Source organism: Acanthopagrus latus, chromosome 13 (assembly GCF_904848185.1).
Source record: "Acanthopagrus latus isolate v.2019 chromosome 13, fAcaLat1.1, whole genome shotgun sequence".
In the NCBI taxonomy this organism is placed as follows: Eukaryota; Metazoa; Chordata; class Actinopteri; order Spariformes; family Sparidae; genus Acanthopagrus; species Acanthopagrus latus.
Window position 1 is genome coordinate 18,734,032 of NC_051051.1, and position 20,071 is coordinate 18,754,102.

At 39.2% G+C, this 20,071-nt stretch overlaps 1 protein-coding gene across 3 annotated transcripts in view; it reads right to left on the minus strand.

Annotated features, from left to right (window-relative positions):
* Window positions 1-19,104, minus strand: part of alcama (activated leukocyte cell adhesion molecule a) — a 72,765-nt gene extending 53,661 nt beyond the window's left edge. For 2 of the 3 annotated variants that reach the window (XM_037119290.1, XM_037119291.1), the window contains exon 1: window positions 18,756-19,104. In XM_037119290.1, coding sequence (XP_036975185.1) covers window positions 18,756-18,813 — 58 coding nt within the window. In that variant the 5' untranslated portion in view covers window positions 18,814-19,104. The remainder of the gene's footprint in view (window positions 1-18,755) is intronic. The other variant, XM_037119289.1, reaches the window with a different exon arrangement.
* Window positions 19,105-20,071: the final 967 nt, after the last annotated feature.

Genomic DNA, 20,071 nt, shown 5'->3' on the forward strand with positions numbered 1-20,071 from the left:
AGGAACAGGAACTAGAAAAACGTCTGGAACAAAAAATGAAACAACTTACAGATATCTATTCAAACAACCCCAATGAACAAATAAAAGGAGCTACAAAACACTAAATTTCAGTTGGATGAAATCATAAGCAAAAAAGACAATTTTTGATACAACAACTCAAATACAACTTAGAAAATAGCAATAAACCAAGCAAATACTTACCTAGTCAACTACAACATAGAAAAGAGAAAGCAATAACTTCAACTATAAAAAAAACTCAACAGGAGAGAATACCCAAAACCCGCAAGAAATAAATGACATCTATAACTTTTTACACTAACTTAAATTTTTAAACACAGACCCTGACCCATTGGAGATACAATCATTCTCTAATAACCTGGACTTACCCAAACTATCCAAACAAGATGCAGAAACACTTGACAAACCATTAACTTCAGATGAACTTTATATAGCCCTACTCCAGATGCCCAAGTGTTTTACCTCTGTGATTCTGTAATTTCTGGCCTTCTCATTTGAAGACTAATTTTTATAGTCCTCAAATAAGAAGTTAATTACGTGGATTCTCCCCTTAGAAAGCATTTAGTTTAGCTCTGAGGCAACTGAAAATGATGTATCACTGGCGGATGTTCCAATATTATGATAATTGATAAGTATTAATACAAGTCAAGTCAAGTATGTCTTAAGCCTGGCAGAAAAAAAGGTGTAATTCCAAGTCAATTTTAAAAACTCAATAATAATAATAAATGGGGACTTCCGGTGGCTGCCCAGGCGTGATGTGTGTATAGTTCTGAGCTCCGTCTCAAAAGTCTGATAATACACAAAATATCCTGCAATTCAGAAACTATTCTAGTTTAAATTATGTCTAAGTATCGCTACAAAATGTCAAGAGGGAGAGGAATGAAGAATAAATCATCTACGGACAAGACAGTGGGCAAAAAGAAAGTTTTGGGCCAAGAGCAAGAAGACAGGCTAACCGGAAAATTTAAGTTGGCTGTGAGAGAGGCAGTCGAGGACTGGGGGGATATCGCACAGCAAGCCAAGGTCTGTAGAAGGCTGCAGGGGACGATGGACACCACATCGACTAACATCAGAGCAGTGAAACACAATGTGGGTGACCTCCAGAAAGAGCTACTGAACCTCTGCCATAAAGTCACTGAGATGGATGGAGGACAGATCACTGAGGTCTAACTATCTTGTCAGCCTGCTAGAGTCAGTGGACGGTAAAAAATGCCATTCAATTTTTACAAAATAACTTGCCTGTGTGGAAACTGCTCCCTGGCTGGGGAGAAGATTGAAATTCAACGGGCCCATCGTGCCCATCGTATATTCACCACCCAGGACAGCACCCGCCCTCCCCAGATACTCATATTCTGGCTACTTCGTTACCAGGACAGGGAGAAAATTCTCAATGGAGCCAGAGCCCTCGCGTCCGTGCCTACACGCCAGATACCCGGCGATGGGCAGACATCAACATCCAGGCTGCTGTTTTCACATGATTACTGCAACGATACCGTGCAGAGGAGGAAATCCTTCTATCCGGTGAGAAAACAGCTTGCCAACAGAGGTCTACAGCCATTCCTGAAATATCCAACAACCCTGAAGATTAGATACAATGGCTCGCTGCACCTTTTCGAAAGGGCGGCGAATGCATAGACATTTGTGGCCATGCTGGACTAGAGCCCTTGCTCAACATCCAGTGAAGCCGGCACCCCCCGCGTCTCTTTCCCCACCATACCATCCAACTTGACTCAAACAGCGGATTACTTAAGGTTTCATGCTGCTTACTCTCCTCTCGACTGTATTAAGTATTTGACCTACATTTACTTAAAAGAGGTAATGTGGATAGTACTTTATTTTACAGGTTTATGGCTGTATCACTGATATTTCTGATGGTTTATAAATGCCATTACAGGTCACTGCGGACATTGTGATAAACTATAGTTTTGATTAGTGGTGATCTTGCACAAACAATGATTGGTACTTCTTTTTTCCACCCCTCCCTTTTTTATATAATTTTCCCTTTTCTTTATTTTTATTTTTATACATGTATACTACCTCTTAATACTGATTAAGTCACTGTAAGTATTCAGTTCAGGTTAATACAGACTGATTCTGAGGAGAGATCCTGATTAGAGCCCAATTTTGCTTTACAAGAGGACGGTTATTGAGTTAATGTTTTTGATACCCATACCGAATCAGACAGGAGATGTGTATCACTGTTGAAGCGACAGTTAGTCAATAAGAAAGCCCCTTTTGTTATTATTACTATTATTATTTAATTTTCTTCTCCATTCTAAGAAACCATTTATCATCTCTTATGGATGGAATGTTTTGTTGTAATTGTTCTGTGTTTGTTGCCAGAGCCTTGTCATTTATGTAGAGACTGTTACATGTTTTTTTCTGATTTGCATGCTTTACATTTGAAGAGCATCATTTTGTGTAGACCTACATGTGATATCCTCCAGTTGATAAGATGGCTCAAACTTGAATATGAATAACTCCTTTAATGTAATGTCGTCGAATGTATGGGGCCTAAATTCTCCACTAAAACGCACCAAGTGCCTAAAATTCCTTAAACGTAAAGAGGTCTCCATTGCTCTGATCCAAGAAACGCATCTGAAAACAACTGATATTCATAGGTTTCAGAATAGATTTTATGAGTGTGTTGCTCACTCTTCTGCAACAAATGGAACAAAGGGAGAGGCTATTTTATTCAGTAGTACATTAGAGGTGAAGGTGGAAAAATTAGGCAACGATGGTACTGGCAGACTGACTTACATCAGCATTTAACAATACAAAAATGTGTCTTGCATCAGTATATGGCCCAAACAACCGTGATCCAAATTTCTTAAGCACAATTTCTAATGCTCTTTTACACTTTCCAGGTCATGAGCTTATAGTCGGGGTGTAAAGGTAAAGGTGTAAAGGTACACACAGGTGGCGTTTCAATACAACATTACAACAATTATTAGTATCTTTAGAAATTAACTTAGAGACAGCCTCACCCCAAATACTTTGGGAAACAACTAAATGTTTTATAAGGGGAGAGGCCTTGTCATTTGCTTCCCATTTGAAGGTGACCAGGAGGCGCAGGGTTACGCAATTGGAAGATGAGATAAGAACTCTGGAATCTGACCTAAAACAGCAGTTTTCTGAACTAAAACATTCAATTCTCTCGGCCCTGAAATTTGAACTGAATAATTTGCTCAAGGCAAAAGCTGAGTTTATAATTCATCATAGGAGACTTACACATTATGATCAGAGCAAAAGATCAAGCAAGCTTTTAGCTGCCAGATTAAAACAAAATGAATCCTTTACCACTATTAGTGCAATCCAAACATCATCTGGACCTGTCACCTATGGCCAAGGTGAAATAAATAATACTTTTGCAGAATGCAGAATTTTTTTAGCTCAATGCAAAAAGGGAAATCGCCTTGTTTTTGGAACTGTGGGATGTCGTTGGGCCATTGCTTTTAAATTCTCTTAGCTATGCTTTAGACATTGGTTCCTTCTATCGTTACCAAAATGCATCTCTCTTATCAGTCCTGCTAAAGAAAGATAAACCACCTTTGAGATACAGCAGTTACAGGCCGATATCACTTATCACAACAGAACTGAAGCTCTTTGACACAGTGTTAGTCAGAAGACTGAAGCCATGTGTAGGTAAATTAATTAATTGTGAGGTTTTTCAAAGGGGAGACTTGCATCAGACAATATCCAATGCCTTTTCCATATATTACATGCATCAGAATCTGATACATGCCATGAAGCTATATTCAGCTTGGATGTGCTAAAAGCCTTCGATTGAGTCTGCTAGATATATATGTGGCAGGTTTTGGAGAATTTTGGATTTGGCAAAAAATGTATATCAATTATCAAAACACTATACACCAATCCTTGTGCAGTAGTACAAACAAATAATATTCTGTCCTAAACATTCCCTCTGCAGCACTCAGCAAGCCTGCCCACTGTCCCCACTCCTTTTTGCTTTGTCACTTAAACCGTTAGCCCAGACATTTAGACTAGACCCGCAAATTTCGCCCATCAGTACACAAGGTACACAAGATAAACATATGGGTTGTAAGGTAAAGCTCTGTGACCGCTCTCCTGTTTGGTATAACTAAAATTTATTACAGCATTCTGGTCCCTATTTTAATGACAGTTGGGCTTCTGGAGGAATTCACACTCTCCAGGATCTGTGTGACAGAAATGGTTTGATTTCACTCCAAGAGTTTAAAGAACATTATTCTCTCCCTTGGTGTCCGTGGTTTTTCTATCTCCAGCTGAGATCTGCAATCTGTGTCCATGGAGTTCCATGGGATTCACCTTTACCCTCTCATCCGTTGGACATTTGGATTTCCTTTTGAACACCCTCTGGATTAGTGTCCCTAATTTACAATGAACTGCTCACTAAAAGTGTTAAACCTTTGGGAGTGATCAACTTATTCATTACAAGTTTCTGCACAAATGTTATGTCACGCCATACAGTTTTGGTTTTTTTTGCTTACTTTATCTGTAGGTCAGCGTGTGGGCATGTGTATGTGCATATATATTTATATATATATATATATATATATATATATATATATATATATATATATATATATATATATATATATACACATGCACATGCTTTTTCCTTACATTTTTTTTAGCGATAAGGCAATGGCACTATGTTTGTAATATAATTTTCAATAAAAAGTTTGTCACAAAAAATAATAATAATCAATGACATTCAAATCAGAAATATATTTGTTGATCCTACAAGGTAATCATGTATCATCTCTATCAGAACTGTAGATACTCACACACAGTTTCTTCTTCACTGTGATAGTGACTCCTTTTGAGCTACTGGCTGCAGAAGAGAAAGCAACACATTGTAAAACCTATTCTGAAATCTATGGATGTATTTTGTTTTCAAATGTGATCTCGGATTCAGAGCAATTGAAACCTGTTTAAGGTTAAGACATTCTAAACACCTAGTGCATCTAACCAGTCAGTTTAGGCCCCAGAAATTCTGTGACATCACATTAGGTTTCATTCATAATTGGGTTTGTGTTATCCTGTTAGAATAACACAACATGTAGACCTGCACAGAAAGGCAACTTTCACACACAAAAGAGAAAAAGTGGTATAACAGTCTTCAGACAACAACAACCAACCTTGGTACTGCAACTCGCATATTTGAGTTTCGCCAGAGAGCATATCCTTGACTCTCTTGTCTCTCTCATGGCCATCTTAACTTTCTTGGTCAGTTGGTCCTCTTGCTCCTGTAACGCTGACAAATTTGCCGCAGTTGATGGGTCCTCCTTTTGTCCGTCTGTATCACGTGGTGCTTTCTTTTTAGTTGCAAGATCTTCCTGAGATGCTTTATTTTTCGCTCCTTTGGAACCCAACATTGCACTGTTACAATTAGATGTACCACAATGGTTTCTGAACTGCAGGACATTTGGTAACTTTTAGGACTTTTGAGATGGAGCTCCAAACCACGCTTGCATCTTGTTCAGGTAGTCACCTGGAAGACCAGGGATCCTTTTTGAGACTCTGATATTGCCTGTCCAAAAAATCCTAACAATACTGCTATGAAGACTTTAAGGTGTTCCTAATGAAATATGCCAAGAGACACACAACTTTTTTGTCTTTTCAACTTGCTCTTTATGTGGTTACACATCCATGTGTCATCACAGATCAGAAGGTTGCACAGACCCTTTCATTTCAAATCTTCAGAACTTAACATTTTACATGATGATAAAAGCAGACTTCAAAGCTGATATTCAGTGGTAATTCCCTAAAGATGTATTAATTTGAAACTCCTGTGTGAACATGAGAGTGAGACTGGGCAGCATTCCTGATTCATAGCAACGAAACCTGAGCAGCTTGACAGCACTTGAGATCCACAACTAATGTCAAATGTGAGGCACCATGTTGAACGATGATCTGCTTCACAAGCACAGAGGGGGCTGTCAGCTTTTAAAGCAAAAGCCTGGGCTTCAGGCTGCATGAGGTATCAGATAACATATAAAAACTGCTTTTTTGGTGGAATTACAGCAAATACAAAAAAAGTAGATAAGAGTATTATTACAGCTCTTGCCTTACATAGACTGCAAAAATAATGACAATTTCTAACATGTTGTGAGTTTATCTGACTTTTTGTCATGACTGAACTGTTTTTGACATTGTTTCATTTTAAAAACATTTGAGTTTAAAGACAGAATGTACAGGTTTTTGTCTGCGAGGGTAGAAACCTTCCATGTTCATCTATTTCACAGCTGCATTCAGCTGGAGAGGATCCTGACAGAATATTACAGTAAGAACATCACACGCTCACGGTTGAGCCGTTTTAAACACAGAAAGAAAAATAGGCAAAAGCTTTAATATAAGGGATGTTTTTTCTTTTTGAAAACGCCTGAACTGAGCCTGATCTTACCAAACAAAATGTCAGACACCAGTGGTGTCTGACACTTTTTTTGGTAAGATTTCCAAGGGCATCCTTTTATGTTAGGTCAACAGTAAACCAGAAACCCAATTAAAGGAGGTTGAATCTAGGCTTTATGCCTCCCTTTGCAGCCCAAGGCCGGGACATTCACTTCCTCCTACTTTGTATACATCTAATTTTTTTTATTCCAAGGTTGTCCGCAACTGCTGCATATCCTGAGGTTCCAGCCTTCCTGAATAAGTCAAATGTTTTTTTCATTAGTCTTCATCTTTGGGAATAAGGGTCTTCCTCATTTCCAAACTGCATTCCAACAATGAGAGTAATTCCCCAATGGTGGCCATATCTAGATTTATTTTATTTGCTGTTGCACTACTCTTTGAACTGTTCTATTTAAATAGTGGCAGCACTTTAACTTTTTAAATCAGAATAGTTATTTAATTCTAGATTCATTTATTTATTCTTTTTTGGTTATGACTGACTGACACACAGTGGTATGGGCACTGGCCGAAATCCAAAGCCCAGGTATAGGAATTGGTATCGGGAAAAGGAAAAGGAAAAAGGAAAAAACTGGATTGAAAAATCTCTTATTGTGGCTGATACCCATCCTATATTCAAGTTTTGTGGAAAATCATGAAGTAGTTTTTGTGTAATCATGCTGACAAATAACCAACCAGCAAGGGTGAACAACCTCCTTGGCTTAGGAAATAATAGTTTCAAAATAAAAGAAATCAGAAATGATTCATCATGTCTTCAGCTAAATGTCCTGATTAGGAGAACATGAAGGCTCATTGAGTCAGTCTGAGTCCAAAGCATCTCAACTGTTATTTACAACACTCAAAAGCAACACCACCATTATTTTGATGCTTACAGTAAAAATTATCCAAATCTGAGCTACTGAAGGCATGGTAGGTGGCTGTGTAAGTGGTTTAAGACAAACATGGTGATCTACAACTGTAGTGCTTTCATCAAACATTGGGGGCTGTCAGGGGAAAACACAAAATGAATGCTTGCTTTGTGAAGCCACTGGGACAAAACAACTAAAAGTAGCAAACACTGTCAACATGACCCACTTTATGTCTCCTCTGGTGCCCATTTTGTCAGCTACCACTGTCTGTCAGCAAGGCAAGTGTTGTAACACACGCTGTCCTGCCTTTACTGTATTAGTCTAAAATACTGCCCTCTCTCCCTGAGGAATGTTTGTACCCTACCTACATATACATTGTGTAACACAATTCCTTGGCATGCAGAGGGAAGCTTCCATGTCAAAACCAGTTGCTTTTAAGGCCTAGTCTCTTAACTGATGACACTATGAAATAAAAGCAGGAGGAAGTCACAGAGCAGATGCCCCACTGAGTAATCGAATTATCAGAATTATAAGAGTGGAATGGTGTCCTTTTTCAAAATTCCACATTTCTTTAATAGAGAAATAAGAATTCAGCTGATAAGATATGCACACTTAGGCAGCCAGTTTTCAGCCCGATGGATTTTAACATTCTTACCGCTAAAATAAAAAGCAGCTGATGATTTAATTATTCAAGTATCTAATGTGTTCGCTTACATCACTTTCAGTTTTTAGCTGAACAGACCCCTGCTGACCGAACCTCTCTGGAATGCAGGTCAAACAATAAGTCATATACTGGTATCTCAAATATCAGGCAGACTCATGAAAGCAAGTCTGTGTGTGTAACTTAAAGGGAACCTGGTACAGGCTGCTTGGCAATCTTTTAACCACTGCATATGCTTTTTAAGCACGCCATTGTACAAAGTGTGCAAGTTTAGATTTCATAGACTTTTCTACTGAACAGAATCTGTTTATTTTATTTTACTTTACTACCATTTATCTTATTTTGTTTCATAGCTTAACTTAAGCATCGTCTGGTATACAGTATTTTATTGATTTTTCATAGTCTATCTAGTATTTCATTGTGTCTTTATTTGTCCTTGTATTTTGACTGTACTTGTTTGCTAAAATTAACTTTATTAATCCCTGAAGGCAAATTAGTTTATCTAAAAAAAAAAAATGCTTTAAATGTATAAATATAGTTCTCTAGAACTGTTCTTTTCTTAATTGGACTCCGGTTTGATCCTCCATCTGTTGGATGTTCACTGGATAAATAACTGATTAAATGATTTCTGACAGTCACCAATCATAGCAGTTCTCTTTGTTCACGTCATACACAAACTTCAGCTAACTCACTTCTGGATTTGAGAATAGAGATGTGCTGAGCACACGTCTCACATTTACTAACAAAACTCACTGCTAAACACCATGAAAAATTATTCACTCATGCTCTCCTTGAAAGCAGAGGTAAACTGTTTTGTACAGTATTACAACATTATGGTGGGACACAAAATAAGTCGTTGCTTGACAAACATTTCCTTACTGCAAAACACAGTCCCAGAATTGGTGAAACATGTGGACACAACAGGCAAGACAAATCACCGTGACAAAGGCTGTTTCATTCAAAGCCAAGTACTGAAAAGTTGAAATGTGAATGCTGAAGTAAAAACATGTTTGCCTGTTTGCTTGAACAATTGTGTGTGTGTGCGTGTGTGTGCACGCGCACACGTGCACATGCATGAGTTACTCAGTGGTGGAAGATAAATTAACACCAAATAAAAGATTTTTTTCTACTTCAGGCCACACTCACAAAAAGGGAAATCCTGGTGGGACTGCATATAAATGTATCCAGGATGCCTATTCAGTGAAATTATTAAGAAGGCCACTCTCAGCATCTGGATCTGGCTAACTGATATCTAAGGCTGCAATAAGGACCACTGTTTATAGGAGTCCATGCCCAGTTAAGACTTCATTCATGGCTATCTTATTTTGTGTTCACACTAGACCTAATTCATAAAGGTGACATTCAAATGCTATGCAGTTTTTTTTCTTCTTTCTATTTAACTTCTTTTATTATGTTTATGCCTGGTTATTTCTGCACAGTTGCACATGAAGATAGAGCTAAACAGATTCTATTTTGGGCTGGCATTGAGTTATTGCATCGACTGGACCAAAAACAGATGCAAAAAACAATCAGCATTTACTCCATCAAGGCGTTTTAAAGATATGCCGTTGACAGGAATTGGACAAATGGACGAACAGATGGACAGAAAGACGGACGACCTGAAAACGAAATAACTCCTGGCAACTGCAAAGGTCTCTCAATGATTATTTCGCAGGCATCACCCGTGTTTAAACAAATCTGCATTCTGGTTGAGCCATTTCTCCATTCATTTGAAAAACATTTTGCTCTCTACAAAGGAGTTTGGTCAGTGTGGAATACAGAAGGATACAGAATCTTACAAATATCTTTAGTTAAGGGTGACTAATCAGACTGACAAGTCTGTCGACCTCTCCGGTAGCCCACTGAATATATTCCGTTCCACCACTTCTCTCTGCTGGTTGGCAAATCTATTCAGCAAGGTGAGCAGCACATTGCAAATACATTTATTCTATATCTTATTTTAAACTTATCTAACAGAGCCTCTCTGTGGCCCTCTCTGCACCATGAGCAGATGATCTCTGGGAAGGAATAACCTCTTATCTACATAAATAATACTTTTTCTGCACTCTGCATGCTCTGTATAAATGCAAGTCATCCATTCAGGACCCTCATCATGCATGCAAACACGGACACATACAAACACACACAGCACAGACAAATATGCAAACACAGCAAAAATCTCTTTGTTCACATGCCAACTAAAATAAAAAAACAATCTTTCATTATTCAGTATTCATTTCATTATTTACATGGACATACAGTAGGAAGTGTGGTTCCAGGGGAAATGCACCCTGAGGGCATTTAGAAAAAAATAGCAGCTGCAGACAGGTTGGGAAGTGGGAGGATTCATCAGTGCAAGACCCACTGTGGGGCCCAACATTTTCCAAAATGGTCATGCTGTGTTAGTGTAAAAGGGTTTTTATGACTATGTGCTGAAACACCACCACCAACTTCCTCTATCAGCAACTTAGTGAGATTGTGGGTAAACCCATTCAAACACACACTGGCAAATAAACTGTTTGTCAGATGGCTTTTCTAGAATTTTCTTTTCACCTGTCAATGGAAGCTGAACGGCCTACGTCCAACCAGTGAACTCCCACTGCCCAAGCGTCCAAGTTTACCTGTCACTACCATCTACTGACATTCCTTTATAGATAATATAACAACTCCTCAGTAACCAGGTTATTCTAACATGTCTTTCTGAGCTTGGCAGAGGAAAGTATGGCTCAGTCTGTCAAGTACAGTTAAAGTTTTAGCATCAATGAACAGAATCAACTGCAGTTCTTCAGGAGATAAAAACCATTATACCATGGTCTGGGTGAATACTCGATTCAGATTGGCTGCAGGGTGTCCATTAATCCCTGATATATGGACACCCTAACCCTAACCCACCTACTAAGTAGTTCCAGTCAAATTGTCTGTTCACCGTTCTAAATTAATGTGCTAGCTGGTGTATCAGCTTGTCTCTTCCAACACTGAGTGCAGTTCGTCAGTCCTTCAGTGCCTTATCCTCTAAACTTCACAGGATGGCGACTGTAACACACAAGCTGCAGAAAGTACACTTCCCCTCTAAACTTACTGATACTTAGTATCACATAAGTGAATAATCTCACATCCCGTTTGCTGTTCAACTCGCTACTTCAAGCTGCTGCCACAGTAACGTTACACACGGCCAACCATTTGTTCGTGAAAATCTTGATATTGATTTGGGGATAATGACATGACTGGTTAGCTAGCTAGTCTTGTTGTTAAACACAGTGTCAATGTTTTTGACTTTGAATCTTGCTAGCATAGTGTTAGCTTTCTGGCTCATCACTGAGCAGACTAGAATATCTCCTGTTATCATGTCGTATCTAAGGTCCATCCTATTTACTGGAGGAGTGAACAAAGTTTCCGTTGCATAAAAATCTTATGGGGAGGGTAATGATTGTTCCAGGTATTAGTCAAACCCTCAGGCATTACCAGGGAAACTAAGTTATGGCTTGTAAAAAACTTTATATTTTGATTGTAAAATGCAAGAAAATATAAATTAATGGTCTTACTTTCTTTTCTTTGGCAAGTGACCATGGTATAAACGGATAAATAAATAATGCTCTTCGAGGTGTCCATAATCAGGAATTAATGGCCTCAGCGTCATCTAATAATTCCTGATTATGGACATCTTATCAGGCATTATCCCTTACTTATTGGTGCACGTGGAAAAAAAATCCTCCCCACCTCTCCCTTCAGAACACATAGCTTGACTGTTTTGCCTGTCAATAGCAGTAAGGAAATCAATATGCAGAAGCATGATGTTACTTAACTGCTTCTATTCACTACTGCCTCATTCCATAAGCATTTTCCCAGAGTTTTTTCTTGGCAAGGTATACTTCACTGAATTTGAATTTTGTTGCACATTAAACAAAGCTGCAGCCTTCCCACTTTGATTTGGGCAAACACAGTGTTTAACTTTTAGGTTTGATGCAGTCACTCTTCCCTAGACCTGTCCATGACTAACACCACAACATTGTCACTGGATGGAAACCACCTGACACTCACCACAATATGAAAAGGTAATACACATGAGTCATACACACGAGTCATACTGTCTCATGTGACAAATGGTATGTGTCAGTGGTTATTTTAGTGGATTTACCAATTAAGTTTCACTTTTGGTATTTGTTTATGACTATGTTGGTGAGCAATGTGCTTTTAACTGGGAGAGTTGTTTGAAACTGCAGTAGGGGGAAGCCCACTGTGCTGCCAAACACAATGTGAATGACCCAACATTAGACATACTTTTCACCTTGTTGACTGCAAGGTCTGATCCCTACAGAGAACACAGTGTAATTTCAAGATTGTGTAATATGTTCAGTCAGAGAAGATACAAGTTTTTAAGATGTTCTGATACAATTTTCTTCCTACCTAAATCCATTCCCATACCTGCTACCAATCCACTACTAGTTTTTTTTTCTTTTAAAAGAGAATGTGACATTAAGTCTAATCAAAAATATAACTTCCAGCAATTTTAAGACTGGATCTGTAAACCCCTCACATTACCAGATATTCTGTGCCAAACTGTACATTTTAAACAGACACTGAGCAAGTAAATTAAACTGTGGTGATAAGTTATGTCATGGTCCTTTGTCATTAGGCCTGGCAAGGTTGGAAGTATGAGGGCTCTGTGCTGTTTAGAGATACCTGATATCTCACTGTTGTACAAAGTTATCAGGATAATAATATACATTGAGAACACTAGGTCCTCTGCTGCTAACTGAAGACGTGATGACACAAAGTCTCAATGTATCACTTAGTAATAGTCTGTGATGGGATGATTATGTGATGTGTGGACAGTGGCAGGGGTTATGTGGGAGGTTGGATTTCTGAAAAACAGATCAAACTAAAGCCATCTGACAGAGAGATTTAGGTCGGGCTTCAAACAGACTGTGACCTTTCATAAATCTGCTACTGGGGATGTTGGCTGAAGGAAGAGGAAGATAGCTGCCCCCTTGTCTGTCTACACATATCCACCGCTTCATCCCTCCGGTCCTCTTTCACCACCACCAACCCACAGTAAGGTATTTTCCCTCCAGAAAAAGACAAGCTATTTTACATGTCAAGGCAGATTAAGACAGCATCTCTAACCGTCCCATCCCCCAAGCTAAAGCAATTTAAAGTGCAGCTGCATACCACATCATTACCCTGTCTGGCTGGCCCAGTGTCAGCAATATTGGCTCCCTATTCTGTTTTGTTTTCAAAGAATTAATTATAAACTGTATTAAAAAAGAATCAAAGCTTGACACTAAGGAGCGGGTTCTAGCATAGAATCATATTAATACATTTAAATAATGCTGTTGCAATAAGATGGAAAGAAACCATGTCTTTGGGAGGATAAATTGTTTATATAGAAATATACCAATTTGGTATAAACCTCATTTTCTTCCCACCCATACAGCATTTATTCATGGTGGCTCTTCCATCTCACATTCATTCACCAAGATGCCCATCAAAATCCAAAACTCTAGCTAGCAGCACTACCATTCATGACAAAACATAATAACTGCAAAATGCACTTGGCTGCCACCAGTTGCCATGGAACCAGTAGCTCTCAACAAGTTACAACTCCTAATCTGAGAGATGCTTGTTAGGGAGGCTCAATTTGATGCAGTGGCAGAGTATTGTATTAAAGACCAGTGTAAGGGATTTAGTGGGTTCATTGAGTCATCGTGGTTGCTAGAAACATGAAAAATATGAAAGGACCTCTCCTGGGTCAGTGTGTGGTTTGTCTGTACTTGGCTACTGTAGAAACAGGCCTATATAATGTGTCAGACTCTGTGGACGAGGACCCAGTCCCTTGGTAGCTATAGAAGGCTGAATCTTAGTTTCAGGTCATTATACACCTATAATAAAAACATTATTATGAATATTATATTTCATTTCTGCCATAGATCGTCCTAAATGTGTCTAAATTCTACACACTTGACCATTAAATCTAGGCTTTTACAAGTAGAAGTATTTAAATAAACCAGGAAATATAAGGCATGCTTTTCAAAGTACAATGGGAGGCAAAACAACATTTTTGAGAAAGTACCTATCTAAAGACCCCCCCTTGCATGAATTCAGTTTTGGTCTGTGATATCAACAACAAAGAGAACACTAAAAACAAATCTGGCCTGCAACAGAGGGCTGAACTCCTGCCTCATTTCCATTTTTTTTTTCTCCATTTTTTAGTTTCTGTTGACTACTTTCACTTCCTCCTGTGCTTTTCCATTTGTTCTAACAGTGATCTTTCTAAGAAGCAGAAGCATGAGGTATACAAGGTACTTTTGTCTCTGCTGTATTAGAGGGTAAAATCTGAACACCTTGCCATGTGAAGATGAGAAGATAATTTTCCAGAAACTATTCATGGAAAAAAAAAAAAAAAAAAAAAAAAAAAAACGTCTTAGGACAATAGTATGTCTTGGTCAGTTGTCTCAGCCTTTGTGCCCTGAAGCTACCACTCCATATCCTGGTCACTGCTTGTATGTGAATACTTTAATCTCTGACAGAAGTTTGGTCAAATGTAAAATTATTTAAAAGTGTTTGTAACTCCAAACTCACAGTACTTTTATCTCCAAACTGCAGCTTTTCGGCCAAAGTACTTCAGTACATTTACAATAAACTGCAGTTTACTGTTACATTCTGCAGCCCTGTAGCACTCTGCTGCTCAAAACTAACATGTAATCCTATCCTATCCTCCTGGTGATTTCAATTCAAATTTGCAGTGCCCTCTTGGTTTAACCAGTGCAACATATTTGTGAGTACCTGCCAGCAAGCTGTATTTAATTAAGGGAAAAGACAGACCGGTAATGCAAAAACATTTAAGAATCATCTCATTTGTCATAGGTCTTGAGGACATTTCAAATTGGGACCAGCATCTATTTGATAGGATCTAACACCTCCTTGGTAACAATCAAATAAATGTTGAACGTAATGTTATCTGGCTGGTCTGTCTTTTATTTCAAACTGAAGTTTCTCAAAAATCGCCAGCGTGTCACAGGCATTTTTAGTTTTATTTCAAATCAAATCAAATAATATACATTTAATTTATATAGCCCAAAATCACAATCACATTGCCTCAATGGGCTTTACAGTCTGTACAGTGAACAACATCCTCTGTCCTTAGACCCTCGATTCGAGTGAGGAAAAACTTCACATGTTGATGGAAAAAACCCTTTTAACAGGGTAAAAAAAAAAAAAAAACAATGACAGAAACCTCAGGAAGAGCCACAGAGGAGGGATCCCTCTTCCAGGACGGACAGACATGCGATAGATGTTGCATGTACAGAAAAGTGCAACAAATCACAGTTTACAAGTTACATTAACAGAAAGTGTGATACAAGCCATATGTTTAATTTCAAAGAGACAGATGAAGCAGTCATGTCAGGAAGTGACGTCTGAATTGTAATTAAGTGTGTGAGCTTTATGCACAAAACACAAGCTAAGCTGGTTACCTCTGACTTTATTACCCCTGGCCCTGACTTTTTTCAAACACAGGCTGCTTGTCTGTGTTCCGGGACCTTTTTATTTACAAATTAAGCATTGGCCTAACGCAAACAAATCACTTACCTTGGGACATTAAGCAACAATTTTTAATTTAGGTTGAATATGGCTAACAATAATGACTTATTATCAGAGATAAGTATTGATCATATTGAATAATAAGATGTAGTTAACATCAGACCGCCATGGGGGCACCACCCTTGGAGAAGGGAACGATAACCAATTCATTTTCATACCAAAAAAGGTCACCACCTAGATTTAATTGTGTAAATAGGTAAGAGCCTTCCTTTGGATAATTACATCTGTGATTACACCAAGTTATTTAACCCTAACCAATGCAGTGAGTAGCTTCTCATTTCTTAATCAACCATGTCAGAAGACAAACCCTGTGATCTTGGAAAAGATGTTCCTCTGTTTCAGGTCAAGTGTCAAATTCTTGGCCTGCATCAAGAAGAAAACAACTAAAGAGATTACTGAAACTACAAAAATTGGGTTGGGAACTTTCAGACACATTGTTAAAACTTGGAAGGATTAAGGTGAATCATCATCTTCGAAGTAGAAATTTGATTAAATTTGTTTAATTAAATGGTGAAAAAAAAACCACAACAACAGTAGAGCTCACGCCTATCACTCTATAAAAGCAAGAAATCTCTGTCTGTCTGTGTGTGTGTGTGTGTGTGTGTGTGTGTGTGTGTGTGTGTGTGTGTGTGTGTGTGCTTGTGTGTGTGTGTGTGTGCTTGTGTGTGTGTCTGGAAGAGCTGAACAAAATGGTGGTTAGGGTTCCAAATGCTGTGTCATGCTAGGACTGGGGCAACAAACTCAAGTATCTCAATATTTCACAATATTTTTTACTAGAGAAATCAAAAAAAAATGTAGGGATTACTATTGTTTCTTCACAAAAGTTTCAAACAACATGATGTTGGATAAATAATCAACAGTACTGTTGATGCAATCACTAAGTGGGTAAAAGACAGGTATTAAAACAATTAGAACAGTCTGGTTAGTTCAGAAAATGGCATCACTTCACCCTAATGCAGCCTTTAAAACCAGGAAAAGAATACATTTATACCATATCGCCACATAAACATATTCAAAATCTAGGACCATGTTTGGTATCATATCACTAAAATATTTAATATCAATATATTGCCCACCCACACTATGCTGTAAGGGCTGTCAAAATTGCTCCAAAATGACGTTCAAATATTCACTCTAAAAAAAATACATATGTTCGAACCATTTCAAATATCTATATTTGCACATTTTGTCAATACCAGGAGGACAAACTAGCACAACGAGACTACTACTTGTATAGGTATTTTCGAGATACAGTACCTCAGTTCCAATTCTTGACAAAACTCTCTGAAGCCCATGTCATCAGTGATACTGATCGGCCTCACGTCCTTGCATATGAACGAAGCAAGTTTCTTTCTTTCTTCCTCCTGTTTTTTTAAAATATTCAAATACAATATTCGAATTCAGAATATTTGTTGACAGCCCTACTATGCTGTATTCTCTCACATCTATGCTGGCAGTTTTACCAGTGTAAAGTCACCCTGGAAAGACTGCTATGGCTTCAAACTTCTAAAGGCCCCCACACACCACCCAGACTCAAACCAACAGCCAACTGCCTATATCTGACCACTCCGTTGCCTCTTGTCTGACCCGTTCGGCAGAAAAGTTGCATTAAACACACCGCTTTGACGTGCTGCCAACTCCACAGAAGCGTGCACATTCTGTGCTTGCATGAGATGCAATAAGTGGGTGGTGCTAGTGTTGTGTTTAAAAAAGACATTGGTTGAAAGGTTTATGCATGCAACTCTACTACTTTCGAAAACTTAACTATTTCAGGCAAAAACAGCTGCATACTAAACATGCAGTGAGGCATTACCAACAACGAACCTACAACGAACACAGATTAATTCATCCTGAATGGACATAACAGCTAGTCTTGTGAAAACAAACAAACATCCCTCCTTCTCTGGAGTCACTGAGCCAGAGACATAGCTGATAGCATCAAGTGATGGAGACGGTGCCCCTGGCTGTGCTGAGTGTCAACCCCTCCCGCACAACCTTCCTTCACACACACACACACACACACACACACACACACACACACACACACACACACACACACACACACACAGCAACGTCAAGTCGCTCTGACAAAGAGCAGCACTACTGAGAGATGGCTAGTTAAACAGACACAACTCAGAGATAAGAGCTGGGAGAAAGGATAAAAAAACAAAACATTTATTCTGACTTATTCTGTGCAAGCTAAACAACACCGTCAGTGATGCCGGTGCCGATTGAAGTTCTGTAAGTGTTAGAACTATTTCAAGGCCCAGCCCTTGAATCTCACCAAGACTATACATTCACCACCAGAGACATTTTATGGGGCTATCGTCTGACTCCCAAAACAGGGCTTTGTGAGCCTCAGGGGCATACAGAATGAAGATTATTCATTTGCTTTATATATGGAAAGCTCACATTAGATATATTCGCAAGACACACAAGTAGAAAGTATTTCAATCTTTTTTATTTCTAATACAAGTCAACTGATTTGAAAGAAAGTGCGGACATACTCTCCCTTATGTGACTAAAGTCATTACATGTGAATGACTGTGTTATTTTTGGCTTCTCCTGGCCCATGCAATAAAACACACACACACACACACACACACACACACACACACACACACACACTAACATCCACATAAACAGAGGCTTGAATTACAGCAGAATATAAGCAACCACATCCCTAAGCACAAACAAATGATCTGAGAGCAGCAGGCAGCAAATTTGTAACCTGGGGACAGAATCCTGCTCCATGACACAGAGCCAGAGGGATTGAGCAGGGAGGTGGCTTTACTAGAAGTTATTGCCTTGGAGGCTAATAGAGGGTAAAACCACCTGTTTATTCAGAAGCATTAGAAGTTAACCCAAAAATGTACTGCTGACTGAGCTCGTCATTCATTTAATTCATCTAACCTAATATATATTGCGTGATCAAGTTTATATACGTCATGTTATTTCCTTTAGTTTCTCAATGATTGCATGTTTATGAAGGAGGAAGCCGAAGAAACCACGGGATTCACCGCCCACAGCAGTGAATATGATCATACATCAGTCCTACAGTAACAGTGGTACCCTCAGGCATTAGTGGATTCACACTGCAGGTATTTACATTAAGACACACCGGGGACTAAGTCTCTGGCAAAAGTCATAAGATAGCTAAAGTAGGCTATTATACGTGTTCGGAAAGGTATTCTCTGCAGTATTAACGAGCTCACCTTGGAGAAACGTCCCGGCACTCACGAAAGTCAGCCACAGCAGGGCAGAAGGATCCATCGTTGTGTTAAGTAGCAGTCGGGGTTTGTTGCTCTGCCGAGCTTCAAGTGACGAGTTGAAGTCCGTGTGAGCAGCAGGCTAAGGGAATAATATATGTCACTGTTGAGTGGAAGAGGCGGGGGAAGTCCCGAACATGCCAAAGTCCTCCGATCAGTGAGAGAACTCAGGTGAAATACAGAGAGCTCAATGCGGCTGCAAAAGGAGCAGGAGGAGGAGGGGGAGGAGGAGGAAGAAGAAGAAGGACAGGAGAGGGACGAAGAGGGACAGGGGGAAGAGGAGGAGGAAAAGAGGGAGGAGGCTCTTCGGGGCTTTTTGCTGTATGGCCCCTTAAGGTGCTGTCGGAAATATGGACACTCCCACATACACGTGGCGGGCAGTAAACAAAGCACAGCGCCACAGAAAGAAGTCTGGGAAGTCTCTACTGCGGAAGTGTAGACCTGTGAGGCATTTACGACACAAACACTTACAGGACATGTTTAGTAGACTACAAGTTTTGCCAAAGAGGCAACATTATGACGTCTCACACAGAATTTCAAGAGGTTTATCACTCTGTGGACGGAGGGTATTTCCCTTTCACATCTCTCTGTAACTATGTGGACTTCCAAATAGCACACGCAGGCAACCACAGCTATGATATTGCAATATTCTTGGCATTCATTTGAACACCTCTTAATATACACTACACATCCAAACACCGTTGAGGACCAAGTAGCCTTGACTAGAAGTGAGTGATTCTCCTGCTGGTTTGTATGGGTATTGCAAGTTGAGAAAACCTTGGAACCTTTGCATGACTTTTATGATCTATGTACACTCAGCAAACGTACACACACCGTCAGAAAAACAAAACAGACTTACGTTCAAGGATAAATTTAAGAAATACTTTTATAATCGAGGCCCCAGGGCAGGTTGATAACAGTAGTTTGACATGGTTTATGTGAACAGAGTTGTGAACATTTGAAAGAATGTAGACGCAGAAAATCATAGGCCCCGCTACATAATTTAAACAATACAGGGGAGCCAGCATTCCTGCAGGCTGTTCTGTCCTCCTGCCAATGATGAGAGTTAGCAGAAGCTGGAACAAGAATGCAGCTCAATCACTGCATTAAGTTAAAAATTCTACTGGATTTGTTGTTTGTCAAATTGGTATGTGAAAGCATAGCCAGATCATGTGCTCCCAGCTGACTTGGATGTGCTCAAACACTTCAAGTGCATTGCACATGTCTAAAAAAGAGTACAAGATGGGCCAGTCATTTGCACA